This window comes from Malaclemys terrapin, chromosome 16 (assembly GCF_027887155.1).
Source record: "Malaclemys terrapin pileata isolate rMalTer1 chromosome 16, rMalTer1.hap1, whole genome shotgun sequence".
NCBI lineage: Eukaryota > Metazoa > Chordata > Testudines > Emydidae > Malaclemys > Malaclemys terrapin.
The window spans coordinates 25,751,994-25,767,479 of NC_071520.1; the positions used below are offsets into that span (position 1 = coordinate 25,751,994).

Sequence of the window (15,486 nt, forward strand, 5' to 3'; positions counted from 1 at the left end):
TGTTTTTGTTCAGTGATGTGTGGTTGCTGGTGAGTATTTGCTTTAGGTTGGGGGGTTGTCTGTGAGCGAGGACAGGTCTGTCTCCTACTGTGAGAGTAGAGGATCATCTTTCAGGATAGGTTGTAGATCTCTGATGATGCGCTGGAGAGGTTTTAGTTGGGGGCTGAAGGTGACAGCTAGTGGTGTTCTGTTATTTTCTTTGTTGGGCCTGTCTTGTAGGAGGTGACTTCTGGGTACTCGTCTGGCTCTGTCAATCTGTTTTTTCACTTCAGCAGGTGGGTATTGTAGTTTTAAGAATGCTTGATAGAGACTTATAGGTGCTTGTCTGTATCTGAGGGATTGGAGCAAATGCGGTTATATCTTAGAGCTTGGCTGTAGACAATGGATCGTGTAGTGTGTCCTGGATGGAACCTGGAGGCATGTAGGTAAGTGTAGCGGTCAGTAGGTTTCCGGTATAGGGTGGTAGTTATGTGACCATCGCTTATTAGCACAGTAGTGTCTAGGAAATGGACCGCTTGTGTGGATTGATCTAGGCTGAGGTTGATGGTGGGATGGGAATTATTGAAATCATGGTGGAATTCCTCAAGGGCTTCTTTTCCATGGGTCCAGATGATGAAGATGTCATCAACGTAGCGCAAGTAGAGTAGGGGCGTTAGGGGACAAGAGCTAAGGCAGCGTTGTTCTAAGTCAGCCATAAAAATGTTGGCATACTGTGGGGCCATGCGGGTACCCATAGCAGTGCCGCTGTCTTGAAGCTATATATTGTCCCCAAATGTGAAATAGTTGTGGGTGAGGACAAAGTCACAAAGTTCAGCCACCAGGTTAGCTGTGACATTATCGGGGATACTGTGCCTGATAGCTTGTAGTCCATCTTTGTGTGGAATATTGGTGTAGAGGGCTTCTACGTCCATAGTGGCCAGGATGGTGTTTTCTGGAAGATCATGGATGGATTGTAGTTTCCTCAGGAAGTCAGTGGTGGCTCGAAGATAGCTGGGAGTGCTGGTAGCGTAGGGTCTGAGGGAGAGAGTCCACATAACCAGACAAGCCTGATGTTAGGGTGCCAATGCCTGAGATGATGGGGCATCCAGGATTTCCAGGTTTATGGATCTTGGGTAGCAAATAGAATATCCCTGGTCGGGGTTCTAGGCATGTGTCTGTACAGATTCGTTCCTATGCTTTGTCAGGGAGTTTTTTTAGCAGATGGTATAGTTTCTTTAGGTAATCCTCAGTGGATCAGAGGATAATGGCCTGTAGAATGTGGTGTTAGAGAGCTGTCTAGCAGCCTCTTGGTCATATTCCAATTTATTCATGATGACGACAGCACCTCCTTTGTCAGCCTTTTTGATTATGATGTCAGGGTTGTTTCTGAGGCTCTCTTGACACCCTGCATTTCTAATCAGAGATTTGTAGTAGCAGTGCCCTGGTTGGCCACACACATGCGGCAGTCATCTTGCACGGCTCTTAGGAGTTACCCTGCGTGTGCAGCCAACCATCCCCCCAGTTCCTTCTCTTCCGCCTTTGGCTTCGGTCGGAATGACAGCAGTGCCTCACAGCTTTCGATATTTCTATTATTTCAGTTCTTTCCCCAGCTAGTACCCTTTCTTTATTAATTTTGCCTTAAATTTTTCTTTACCATTAAAAAAACAAAAAAACATTTCCTCTCCTAGTCCTCCCCTTTCCCCCACCTCAGGCGGGTAATTACCCAATGACAAAAGAGGCATAAGAACGGAATTATTCCCATTCTTGCTTTCAACATAGCCTCTCAGACATCCCTGGCTCTCCAGGTTTCAAATGCTGTCTGACTTGCAGCCCAAAGTGCCTGCCATCACTTTCTCCCCCTAATCTGCAACAGGACTGTCCAGATTCTTACAGACAACTTGGCGACTATGTTTTATATAAATTGCCAAGGAGGGGCCCGATCTTATCCACTCTGTGCAGAAGCAGTCTGCCTCTGGCAGTAGAGCATCTCCAACAACATAGACAGCATGGCATTCTACCTACCAGGATGCCAGAATGCTACAGCAGACCAACTAATCAGGAACTTTTCACAAACGCATGAGTGGAAGATTGATTCCGGAATCCTAAAAACTCTATTCAAACAATGGGAATTCCCCTCAATAGATCTTTTTGCTATGGCTCACAATGCCAAGTGCCCACAGTACTGCTTCCGAGCCGGGCTGGGACACGACTCTCTGGGCGATGCCTTTCCTTTGAAATGGGAAGCCTCACTGTTGTATGCCTTCCCCGCAATCCCCCTTTTGAGCTGTGTCCTTCACAAGATCAAGCAAGACAAATCCAGAGTCATCCTCAATACACCAGCATGGCCCAGACAAACGTGGTTCCCATACCTGAAACAGATGGCTGGGACACCACCATAAACCCTTTTCTCATGCCTCATTTGCTGACACAGGATGCCTTCATCACCCCCAACATTTCAATATTCCATCTCAAGGCCTGGCTGATCTGTGGATGACAGGACTTGAGACATACTGTTCCAAGGAAGTACAAGACATACTACTACATACTACTGAACAGCCGGCGGCTGACCACACGAAAAACATACACGCACAAGTGGAAACCGTTCTGTACCTTGTGCTGGGACAAGCAGATTATTCCACAATCGGCCCCTCTACCCATAATCCTCGATTACATACTGACACTAAAAAAAGTCAGGCCTATCTACTAGCTCACTCAGAGTCCATCTAGCAGCCATCACCTCCTTCCACACTAAGGTGGATGGAGTCACCATCTTCACTCACCCATTAAGCACTTCCACAAGGGCTTAGAGAACAGTTATGCCACATTACGGGACCCGACTTCTATGTGGGATCTCAATCTCATTCTCCATGCCCTCATGGGCAAACCTTTTGAACCACTAATGACCTGCTCGTTGTTGCACCTATCCATGAAGGTTGCCTTTCTAGTAGCTATCACGTCAGCAGGAAGGGTGGAAGAGCTGGTGCCCTAATGGCGCACCCACCTTATACCACATTCCTCAAAGACAAAGTAATCCTACGACCACATCCTAAATTTCCTACCCCCTTCCATTTCAACCAGCCCATTTACTTACCTGTATTCTCCCCCAAACCGCACGCTGACAACAGGGAGGCCTCCTTCCACATGCTGGATCTCCACAGAGTGCTAGCGTTCTATATAGACAGAACAAAAACATTTAGAAAATCAGCCAGACCGTTTGTATCCACAACAGGACATTCCCAAGGTCAACCCATCTCCAAGCAGAGACTTTCTCAGTGGATATCTACCTGTATCCAATTATGTTACTAAAACTATGATCTGCAAGCTCCCTCTGGACTTTGGACATGCTCCACTAGAGCGCGCTCCACGTTGATAGCCTTTCTCAATAATGTATCCATCATGGACACTTGTAAAGCAGCTACCTGGGCATCAGCCCATACCTTTACCAAACACTATGCATTACAGCAACAATCAGCCGCAGATGCTCAGTTTGGATTCTCGGTGCTCTCCACCGTTCACAAATCAACTCCGAAGCCCCTCCTCTTCACCAAGGGGCACTGCTCTACAGTCACCTAAAGTGGAGCACCCCACAAGGACACTCCTCAAAGAAGAGAAGGTTAGTCATCTTGTGCAGTAACTGAGATTCTTTGAGATGGTTGTCCCTGTGGGTGCTCCGCTACTCCCTCTCCCCCCCCCCCCACTTCGGAGTTTCATGTTGATCCTTTGGGTTAGAGAAGCAATTGGGGGACAATTGGCTGCGCACGCGGGGGTAACCGCTCGGAGTGGCTCAAGATGGTTGCTGCACACATGGCCAACCAGGGCACTGCTACTATAAATCTCTGATTAGAAGTGCAGGGCGCCAAAACACCTAAAGTGGAGCACCCACAGGGACAACCATCTCAAAGAATCTCCGTTACTGCACAAGGTGAGTAACTTTCTCTTCAGTTGATACACACTTACCTGGAGATAAAACTACCACTTGCCTTGGCTGTGCCGGTATTTTACAGTGACAGAGACGTCTCTTGTTAGCTATCTCCTTGTAAAAAACACACCATTTTTGTCCCCTGGTGTAGACTTGGCCAATGGAAATTGCAGTTCTTCAGCACCTCTCAGGATTTCATTTAAAGGTTTTCACTGGTAGCAAAGCATGATTTTTAAACTTCAGATTGGCATGGATTTTACTGGAAAAAGTGATGAAAGGAGTGAATTGCAATGAGCTGGGAAATACGTCATGCAGATATTTTAATCCTCTTTCATGCTAGGTTTAAGAAACAGCAACATATTCACATACATAAATGCGAAGAGCTGTCTGGATTTACAGCTACCTTTGACAAGAAAGTAACTCCCTCTCTTTGTATGCAGACTTGATCTGTTTTACACTGCCTAAGCAAGACCCCTGGTGTGAGTGGGGCTCTTGTCACCATCCCATATATTATTACGTGCTCTATTTTTAGAAACTAGCATGCGAGTGCATTTGACGTCATTCCAGTGTGATTTAGCTCGGCTATGCCAATCACACTGCTCGCTATTCCCAAAGGGGTGGATGGTGGGATAGTCGGGGGCTACAGAACCAACTAAGCTGTAATTAACTGCCTCTACTCAGGGTCACAGTGGTCTTTCCACATGACAATTAGGAGGTAAAATTAGAATCGTAAGAATCTGACTCACATATTTAACCCTGTTACAGCAATGGAATAAATAGTTTTCATACAGCCATTACAATAACATGAGCCATTCAATGTTCTTTGTATGCTAAATGAAAATTGTAACCCTACTGTGTTACATTAGAATGCTGCTGCTACAGGTACTTTGTGTGTGCTCCCTGTTCTGTAACATTGACGGGTGCACCACAATCATGAGTGAAACTGAGAGAGAGAGAACCAGTCTCTCTTGCTTCTTTGTGTATGATTTTCACTTTAGCTGACTTAGTATCCTGTGAAGAGCTCAGCTAAAAAGAGTTCACAGTAGCTAGTTTCTAAATTGTATTTTGAAAGCTAATGCCACAAAAGGTTTACTTAGCACAATGAACTTTGAAATGGAAAATGAAAGGGATCAAGTAGATGTAAGAAAAGGAGGGCAAACAGACACTGAAGGAATTGTCATGTACTCTTGTTCTCACTGTATTAGTGTAAATCTGTCCATAGTGCACACTGAGAACTTCCATAAAAATAGTTTGGTAGCATTTTATTTAAATCACCCCAGTTAAAGTTTAAATAGATCTGTGTTCCAATTGGTATGGAAGCAATTTCCTTCTAGAAAACAGATTATTTCTCTCCATACTGTTCCAGGTAGTTTCCCATCTGAAAGTTAGTGGAAGCTGTAGCACGGCTTGTGTGCTGTTACAGTCGAGAAGAAGGCTTACAAATCAGACTGTTTCCTTTTTAATTGCAAACTGTAAAAACAAAATGATTTTACACATCCTACTAATGGTTATAAATAGCTGCCGTTCAAAATAGCATAAGAGTGATACAAACAGCTTGCTTTAATGTGGCAGCTTGCGGGCAGGTTATAACCACAGTAAGCAAACAGGACTTGTAAAGTGGTACATTGACATCACACTAGCATCACTGGAATATTGTGCCTTAATCTATCGCTGCAGTGATAGATTTTCACAAGGTGCACACGACTATGTTCCTGTAGCAAAGACCATGTCAGGAACACTCTGCCTTGTTTATGTAGATTTCCGCATACGCCTTTTTTTTTGTTTTTTCCAGCAAGCCCCTCCCGCCATAGTATATCCGAGTGGAGGATGCAGAGCATTGCCAGAGATTCAGACGACAGCTCAGATGATGAATTCTTTGATGCACATGGTATGTGGAACCAAAATGGTGATCCGTTGTTTTATCTTCTTAAAGGGTGGAGTTGGGAGGGGAGCAGGCAGTGTGACCACCTGCCTTGCTTGAAACTGTATTGTTTTCTAATCAAGGGTTTTATGCAGCATTGATGTAATTCAGAGCAGCACCCAACAGACTGTTTCATTCAGCTGGGCAATATTTCAAGTTTAATGTAATCTGTCTGATTATTTTTTAACATAAAATGATCTTGAGTTCTTTTACATATAGAACTTTGGTATTTTTTGGTGCGAATGCACTTGGGTAAAATTCTGCAATTCTCTACACAAGCTGTGGATATAACTCTTAATATTTCTTATTCAGCATGACTGAGATTGTTTGTTTACAAATAGCCAAGTGGTAAAGCTCATGACAAGTAGAGTCCTGCCTGAGTAAGAAGAGACCCTGGTCTGTCTTTAATAATAGTCCTTATTAACAGCTTGTATGCCTGCACAAAGAAATGCAAAAGGGAGTGAAGGGAGATGTCAGAGTTCACCAGCATTGAAAGTTTTTTTTCTGTAAGAATTCCTGAAGTGTTTTAGTGTGCTATAGCTCTCTCCACATATTTTTGTTTGCTGTCAGGACCAGCTCCAGGCACCAGCGCAGCAAGCAACGGGCCAACGGGAAGGGGCGGCACGTCCGGGTCTTCGGTGGCAATTCGGCAGCTGGTCCTTCAGTCCCTCTCGGAGGGAAGGACCTGCCGCCGAATTGCTGCTGAAGAATGAAGCGCCGGCGGTAGAGCTGCCACCGAAGTGCCGCCCATCACAGCTCTCTCTCCCACCCACCCCCTCCCCCCCACCCCCCCCGCTTGGGGCGTAGGGTGACCAGACAGCATGTGTGAAAAATCGGGACAATGGGTGGGGGGTAATAGGAGCCTATATAAGAAAAAGACCCCAAAATCAGGACTGTCCCTATAAAATCGGGACATCTGGTCACCCTATTGGGGCGGCAAAAACGCTGGAGCCGGCCCTATTTGCTGTGTGTATCTAAAAGGAGGATGCTCTGCTCTACAGCAATGCTTCTCAAAGTCGGGCAGCCGCTTGTTCAGAGAAAGCCCCTGGTGGTCCGGGCCAGTTTGTTTACCTGCCAAGTCCACAGGTTCGGCTGATCGCGGCTCCCACTGGCCGCGGTTCGCCGCTCCAGGCCAATGGGGGCTGCGGGAAGTGGCATGGGCTGAGGGATGTGCTGGCTGCCCTTTAGCGGCAGCTTTCCTTGAACAAGCGGCGGCCTGACTTTGAGAAGCACTGCTCTACAGGACTCATATTGTATATATTTGTTAAGTGCTGACAGTGAGTTCAGCACTGGTACAAAGCATTAACTACCAAGACACCCTTCTCCAAACAGCCTCCCAATGATCATCTAACAAGCTGGCTAACCTGCACTGCTGGAGCTGGCAAATGGAGTTGCTGGTACCATTTTGTAAATAGTATTTCATTCATGATTGACCGTAGCAAGTAGTACAGCTGAAGTGATTTACTTCAGAAAAGTTTTGATATCAAATATTACGAACATGCCCCACATTCTCAGGCTTTCCTTCAAATGTTTTCTTGTGGGAAGTAGCACGCTGCTATAGAGTAAGACTGCAGGTTAAGAGGCTGCTTTGAGTACAGGTTGGCTCGGGGTTGAAGCCCTAAATGTCACTGGCCCATCAGCCAGGGCTAACTTATTTTATGTGTCTTTATTTATTAACTTATATAGTTCCTGTAACAACTGTACCTCTGGGCTTTACCATAGCAATATAAACATATGAATATAAGTGAGTCATCTAAACCAGTGGTTCTCCAACTTTTTTACTGGTGACCCCTTTCACAAAGCAAGCCTCTGAGTGCGACCCCCCCCCCCTTATAAATTAAAAACACTTTTTTATATATTTAACACCATTATAAATGCTGGAGGCAAAGCGGGGCTCAGGGTGGAGGCTGACAGCTCGCAACCCCCCATGTAATAGCCTCATGACCCCCAGTTTGAGAACCTCTGATCTAAACAAACTCATAGCTATCCACCATGCATTTTACCTTTTAATCGCTGACTAATAGAATCTAGCGATGGACAACATCTGCTTAAATCCTCTAGCTCATCTGCTGCCAATGAAAAATTCCTCCCTGTTCTGCTTTGACTGCATCCTATTCAGTCTAGGTTGAAATGTGCTTAATTTGATTGGTTTTTTTCTTCACAAATCGATGTTCTCGACAATGCATATTAAGACTACTGTTTTTTTGGGTAGTGACAATCTGCTACACCCTTTATTGCAGACCAGACGGCTCTCTCATTAGACGCCAACTGCATTGGATTTGTGAATATGGAATGAGTGTTTCTTACAGAGAATACTGTAAGAGAGGCTTGCTGGGCCAGTACCATGGAAACTAAGTGTTGATTGGGGTATGAGTCAATGATGAATTCAGTTCCTCATGAGTGCTTCCCGTATACATTCAGATTTCCTTGCTGAATAGTGAGTGTAATCTGAGCCTATAAAGATTTTTATCTTGTTAGACTTTCCACATGTTCTCAGTCACTGGCATGTTCTGGTAAGGAGAGTTAAAAATACAGTAATATCTATACTGTAATAAATGATAATAACGGGAGTAATATCATATTTGGTGATCACTAAAGCAGCAGTAAGACCTATAATTAAACCTCTCAAGGAAATGAGTTCAATATTTAGATTAATTTGCTGAAGAAGCTTTGAATTTAATCTCCCCCTTTTTGTTCTCTGTCAGTTTGACACACACGATTTCTCTGGTGTATTCCCGTTGGCAGAGGTATCATGTGATGTTACCTGTTTGTACATTCTCTCTGTGCAGTGAAATCAGATCAACTCAAGTTTTATGGGGGTTGGAAGAATTAAATAGTATGTCGACATGACCATTTCCAGGTCGCTATCTTTTATGGTTGAGGTGTTATTAAAAGCACTAAAAATAAACAGTCTTTGTGCAGCAGTGCATTCAACCCCCTTTATATAACTCTTAGCTGTTTATCAGATTTTCTGAAAAGAATAGTGTTTCAAAATCTTTTTGTTCCTGATCCAAAGAACCTTGCAACTAACGATCTTATTAGTAGCGGTAAAGCAACAAAAAAAGAGAGAACCCTAGCCTGTGAATCTGAAGATTATAGCTTTTACATCTTGGAGACAGCTGAAATTGCAGTCATTTTTATGTTTATAACTCAGTTAAATTTACCTCTTCAGGAAAACAAATCGCTAAGCATGGAACGATAAATACAATTAAAACACAATTAACCTTCAATGATAAATATGATTTCAAATCAGGATTACATAAAAGCTGAACAAAAGCAGTGTTTTATGTGCAGCTCTGAGGTGGTTTCTCTTCAGTGTCAGAGGGAAGAGTGCCCAGAAGTCAGAAATGGTCTGCTAGAGAATTGGCCTCTGACTGTGGGCAGTCTACAAGGAGGGGGCTTTGTTAGATGAAAGAAGAGTTTTAGAATAATGATATTGATATCGTGCCTATCATCTGACAAGCTCATTATGCTTAACAAATAATAATTTAGTGAAGGTGGAAGTTGTATGAGGCATAATGTTGCACACTCTCTGGTAACACAGATTCTAATGCTCTTCCAAGACAGATTTTCTTTGCTGCTATGTCTCTTGAGTCTGGACAAGAAATACTAATGAAGTCACTTAATAACTGTGTTTAATTAAATCTATCCCTGCAGATAGCTGTGCTTGACTGAATAATGGTGATAGCTCATAGGAAGATAATTGCTACGCCGCAAATCCAATGGTCTTTCATACATTTCCATTTGAGAATTAAAAATATTTTTAATAGAACAGATTTTGCTGGTGGGTTTTTACTAAGTCCCACTCATCAGTGTAAGAGAAACAAATATTTAATATGCTCCAGCTTCCAAGTCTCAAAACAGAAAAAAGAAAAAAATCACTTAACAACTTCCTGGCTAACGATCAGGCCGGTGTGTCAATAGGGGTGTTATACAGTTAAGTCTGTTTGTTTGCCATACTTGGCATTTTTCAAATGTGATTTGAAAGAATTTTTCACTTACTAAGACATGAGCTCAGAGTTCTGAGCAAACTATGATGTCATCATTACAGACATCAAACATTTATAGGAGCCAGCTTAAAATTGCATCCAAGACCTTGTCCAGGAATTAGGAGTCATTGCACTATTCCCTCCTTTAGCTCATGTGCTTAGAATCTAGAGAACAGAGTGACAGCATTGGGCAGGTCTCCACATTAAACTTTTGCCAGTACAGTAATGTTGGCAATTTTTTAACATGTTTGTATCGATAAAGCCCTAGTATAGATGTAGTTATACCAGCAAAAAAATTCTTTACCTGTATAGCTTATTTCATTCAGGGGTATAAGCTATACCGGCAGAAGCACTCTTTTGCCAGTATAAGCTACGTATACTCTAGGTGAGTTTGCCAACATAGCTATTCTGGCAAATTTCTTCTAGTATAGACTAGGCCTAGTGGCCGGGATTTCTAGCCCATGGTCAATATAAAGTGGAAAGCCTGTGCAAAGTGGATGTCTTGCTACTCTTCCTAAATGTGACCAGGTTCAGGCTTAGATTTATTCAAATTTATTAATGCCCAAAATAGCCTTGGGAATTAGGTTCGCTTTATTCCTTTCAGGTACTTGTGGTGTTAACAATAATGATACTTAGCACCCTTTAATCCAGAGATCTCAGAGCTAGACAAACAAGGCAGCTAAGATTCCTAACTCCTCTGGGAGATATGTACGGCAAATGTAGGGATTGCTTCATCCACTCCTGAAATGCAGCAACTCCTGGAGTGGATCATGGTGCTTGTTTATTATTTATTATTTGTATTACTGTAGCACATAGGAGCCCTACTCATGGGCCAGGACTCCAATTGTATTACATTCCGTACAAACAGAACAAAAAAGATGGTCCCTGTACCAAAGTGCTAACCATATTCGTATAAGACAAGAAACAACAGACGGATACAGACAGACAGGGACCACAAGGAAACAATGGGTATGACTACCCTATGGCAAAAAAAAAAAAAAAAGCTACTTCAGCGAGTCTCCGAGCCTGGGTCACCTGACTTGGGCTTGCAGGGCTAAAAATAACAGGAGACATTCCGGCTCGGGCTGGTGCCCAGGCTCTGAAACCCAGTGAGGGGGAGGGTCTCAGAGCCTGGGCTCTCACCTGAGCGTCTACACCGCTGTCTTTAGCCCCACAGTGTGAGCCCCGTGAGACCAAGTCAGCTGACCGGGCTCTGGGACTTGCTGGCATGAACTTTATTTGGTCTGTGTAAACATACCCAATGAGTCTGTGTCAGTCAGCATGATGGGCAGTGGTCTCAGACACCAGCCCTCATCAGGTTGTTTTTGTAGGCATCATGGCAAAGGAGAGTTTCAGTGGATGACAGTCAGTTAGTTTTGAGGATGTTTATGGGGAGCTCCTCCTGAGCTTAAGCAGAGGCGTGGGAGAAAGCACGAAGGCGCTTGTTAGAAAATGTAACTAATGGGCAATGGAGGCTAGTATCATGGGCTGATCGGAGATGAGTCAACATCCTGATAGTGAGAGAGGGCCATCAAGGGCCTTGAAAGTGAAGACCAGAGCTGAGGTTTGATGCAGCAGACAAGGGGGAGCCAGTGGAGGGATCCAAAGAGAAGGTTGACATGGTCAGAACAATGGGCTAAGAAAACTGTTTGCAGCAGCATTCTCAGTGGATAAGAGGGGGGCAAGATTGCGTTTGTCAAGGCCAGAGAGAAGAATGTTGCAGTATTCAAGACATGAGATGGTGAGGGCTTGTATTAGAGAGTTAGCTGTGTGGGTGGATAAGAAAGTCTGTGTCTTAGAGATGTTATGCAAGAAAAATTGGCAAGATTTAGACACACCCTGGATATGAGGAGCTAGAGAGAGGTCCAAGTTGAAGATGTGCCCATTGTACCAGCATGAGTGACAGTCAGTATGATGGTGTTGTCCATAGTGACCGAGAAGGAAGATAGCAAGGATGGCTGGGGAGAGGGAGATCAGGAGCTCTGTTTTAGGCACGTTGAACTTGAGCTGGTGGCTAGACATCCACAAGGCGATGTCAGAGAGACAAGCCAAGGTTTTAGTTTGGACAGAAGGAGACAGATCTGAAGTAGTAGGGGTAAATCAGTGAGGCTGTTTAAAATCATACAGCAGTGTTTACAATATAGTTTAGGACAGAAAATGCATCAAGGAAAATACCAAAACTTGGATTCTAACAGCTAACAAGAATTTAAAGCTATTTATGCACATTTCAGAGCTATACACAGGTTACTTGTATATTCTGTTGATGAACTTAAACAGCTCTTCTTTTATATTTAAAATGCATTTTGCTCTCACTGTCCTGAGAGCTGATGTCTGTATTAGATTCCAGGATTGTCACTCTCTGTGTGTTGCTCTGAAGCCTAGAAGGTCTGTTGAGTCAGCGTGAACCGATGGAGACAGCTACAGGAAGGATTGAGAACTCTTTTTGTTTAGAATATCACCAGGTTCAATCATCACTGGGATTTGTGATCTGTTACCATCCAATGTCTAAGTCTTCAGCCATTTTAACTTTACAAATTTTACCTGTGAGTCGTAGTACATGTATCTATGCCATGCCAAGAGTCCTAGACCATTGTGATACCAGAGGTAACTCAACCAGTGACCAGCCTTACTCTGCAGTTAATTTGTATGCGCCAATTTTATTGGTTGCATGAGGGAGACTGCACGGATGGTGGACTTTGTGGCCCAACTGCCACATCCAAGTGACGGCACGAGATTTCAGCTACTAGTTGATTTTACAAACACTACGTTTAAACATTATCTTGCCTCAAATTGCAATGAGGTTAGGCAGAATTAATAAAGGTATACTGTTATTTATAGACATGCTGTCTGTAGTGTGTGCATACACACATCTGCACACACATGTATACAAGTATCATAAAAATATTTTTTCTGTCTTTAAAGAGGGCTTGTCCGATAACGAAGAGATGTTCCCAAAAGAAATCACCAAATGGAGTTCCAACGATCTCATGGATAAAATTGGAAGCTCTGAATGCGATGTCCAGGGTAATTTATTTCTTTTTACTTCGCACTGTACATAGCATTTTTTAGAGTCACTTAATTTAATCGTCCTGACCAGCCTCTAAAGAAGATAAAATTTGTTATCCCCATTTTACAGCTGGAGAAACTGAGGCAGAGAGAAGTGACTTGCCCAAGGCCCTGGAGAGAGTCAGTGTCCAAGCAGGGGTTAGGAATAGGGAGATCTTGTCTCTCAAACTCTCTCTGACGTTCCATTTCAGTTTGATTTCTTACTATAACAAAAGCAATTATCTGATAAAATGATTAAATGCTCTGATGCAGTCTTAAATCACCCATACATTCCTCAGACTTTTTAACCCCTTCTTCTTCCTTGCTCCCTCCCCATACAACAGGGGTTTCTGTTAGGAGAAGGTTTAGCCTTCTCACCTGTATCCTCCTCATCTGATAACATCTTCCTCTCTAAGCCTTTTTGAAGTGCTGGAAGAAATAGACTCATCAAGTTAGACTGATTCAAGTAAATCCACGCATGCAAGAGCAGGTCAAACCCCATTCCCTTGTTAGAGTTCAAACAGCCTCTTCTGTGCTCCTGTGCAGCTGATCGTTTCTAACAGCTGTGCAAGGGTCTCTCCCACTGCCGCTCTTTAGTTGCTGGAAAAGAACCATTCTCTCCTTGATGAAGAGACATATGGCCAAATTCAGACTGTTGTTAGCGATTTGCAATTCCATTTCCTTCAGTGGGCTCCTGTCTGCTCAAACCAAATCTGAATTGGGCCCCTTTTTTAAAAATATGGGCCATGTCCTCAGTTCTACAGCTGGATATCCTTAGAAAAACCTTCATGTTAAAAAAGAGAGAACTACTAGGACATTTAATGATGGCGTAGTTCATGAGCTCTCAACTTGGGAGGTGACCAAAAAGTGTTGGGACCACACACACCCCATCGTTCCCATATTGCTAAATGGGAGAGGGAATCTGGCTAGGTGGAAGATGGATCCTGATGTGGAAAAAAATGAGAACCACTGCCACAGCCAATGCCATCATTTATATAGCTGCTGTATAAAATGGAGTCTGGCTGTACTTACATTAGAAACCTCTTTAATTCCAGATGACTTGTATCATGAAACATCAACAGAGTACCATGTTGGTTCCAGTGTGGAAAGGCTAAGCATCATCGAGGTAAGCCCTTAGATTGCATCGAATTAAAATCCCCTGTTTGTTTAAAGAATGTAGCTGGTGAAGTGATGGAGTAAATAGTGCACTTCATTGCTGCAGATGTTTAAGTGACTCCTGTGGCATCTCTGTGTCATGGAGCTAGTTCATGACCAGGCTTACACAGTTACATCACTAAAGTACCTACCTATGGAATATTGTTAACCACGCATAAAAAACGACAAAGCTTGTGAATGTCAAATCATAAAGTCCCTCAGCTGAAAGAGCAAATGATGTCCCCTTGAACTAGCCTAGCAGCAAACATATTCAGCAGTAGCTGTCAATGCACTGTTCAGAACCGTTTTCCAACTCGGTTATAGAGAGAGGTCCAAATCTGAGCCCCACATATAAACAGCCATGATGTTCAGGGACATTGTGAGCTCTTTGTGGTTCAGGCTCATCTTTCGTTGTAGCCCAAAGTGGGGCAGGGATTTTTATTCCTCCCTCTAGAGAGACATGCATGCTCAAATCATGTTATGGACAAATCCTCCCCACCCGCCACCAAACACCCTCTAGTTTTATTCCAAAATTAACATGCGCAGAAATGAGGTGGAAAACAAATAGAATGAGGGTGTAATAGAGTAATTCTAAAATTTCTGAATTGTTCCTTATGGGGAGGAGCCGTGTTTTTATTTTACAAGTTTAACAAGTCTTAATTATCCAAGAGTAGTTGTATTTCAAGAAACGTGTCTTGAAGTCATTTTCTAGGGCGTGATTGGATTAAAGAATCCAAATAGCCTTCTCCACCCCTTACCTTACCTTTACGAGCAGAAGTCATTGAACTTGACAGGAAAAGAGCCTACAGGCATCTTGCTGATAAGCCTCTGAGTGATTCATGGCATCTCAGAACTACACAGGGAAGAACTACACACATAAAACATTTATTACTGAAAGTAAAAGCAATACTGACCTGGTATAACAGCGCCTCCCATGCTTTTAGTCATGCACTTCCAGACAAGAATCCACTTTACAGACACAGTAGGCCAAAGTGAATGAAGGTGTAAGTGGTGGTGTAAGTTACAGAGACTAATAATAATAATTAATAATACTTAGCTCTTATACAGCATTCCATCCATAGACAAATTCTAACTAGAAATTCCATTGCTTGAAGTCTTTAAATATAGTCTGGATGTCTTTCTAAAAGATTGCATAGCTCAACCAGAAGTTATGGGCTTGGCACAGGATCTGTTGTATGAAATTCTCTGGCCTGTGTTGTACAGGAGGTCAGGCTAGATGATCAGAATGGTTCCTTCTGTCACTAAAATCTATGAATCTCAAACTCACTGAGTTGGGTGAATATCACTACCCCCATGTTACAGATAGACACATCATCCATAGACCTTGGTTTCTCTGATACTGGGTAGATGTGGGGAAGAGTTTACACTGTTATTACTTGTGCTAGGAAAAATTAGGACTTGAGTTACTCTACAGAACTCTCAATCTGGCACCTTTTCATGAGCACAAAATTCATGAT

The 15,486-nt window shown here is 43.2% G+C and overlaps 1 protein-coding gene across 10 annotated transcripts in view; it reads left to right on the forward strand.

Annotated features, from left to right (window-relative positions):
• The window catches only part of PITPNM2 (phosphatidylinositol transfer protein membrane associated 2), a 212,014-nt gene that overhangs the window by 151,693 nt on the left and 44,835 nt on the right, over nucleotides 1-15,486 (forward strand). For all 10 annotated transcript variants that reach the window (XM_054006344.1, XM_054006351.1, XM_054006348.1 and 7 more), the window contains 3 exons: nucleotides 5,691-5,786; nucleotides 12,731-12,832; nucleotides 13,909-13,979. In XM_054006344.1, the coding sequence (XP_053862319.1) occupies nucleotides 5,691-5,786; nucleotides 12,731-12,832; nucleotides 13,909-13,979 (269 nt within the window). The remainder of the gene's footprint in view (nucleotides 1-5,690; nucleotides 5,787-12,730; nucleotides 12,833-13,908; nucleotides 13,980-15,486) is intronic.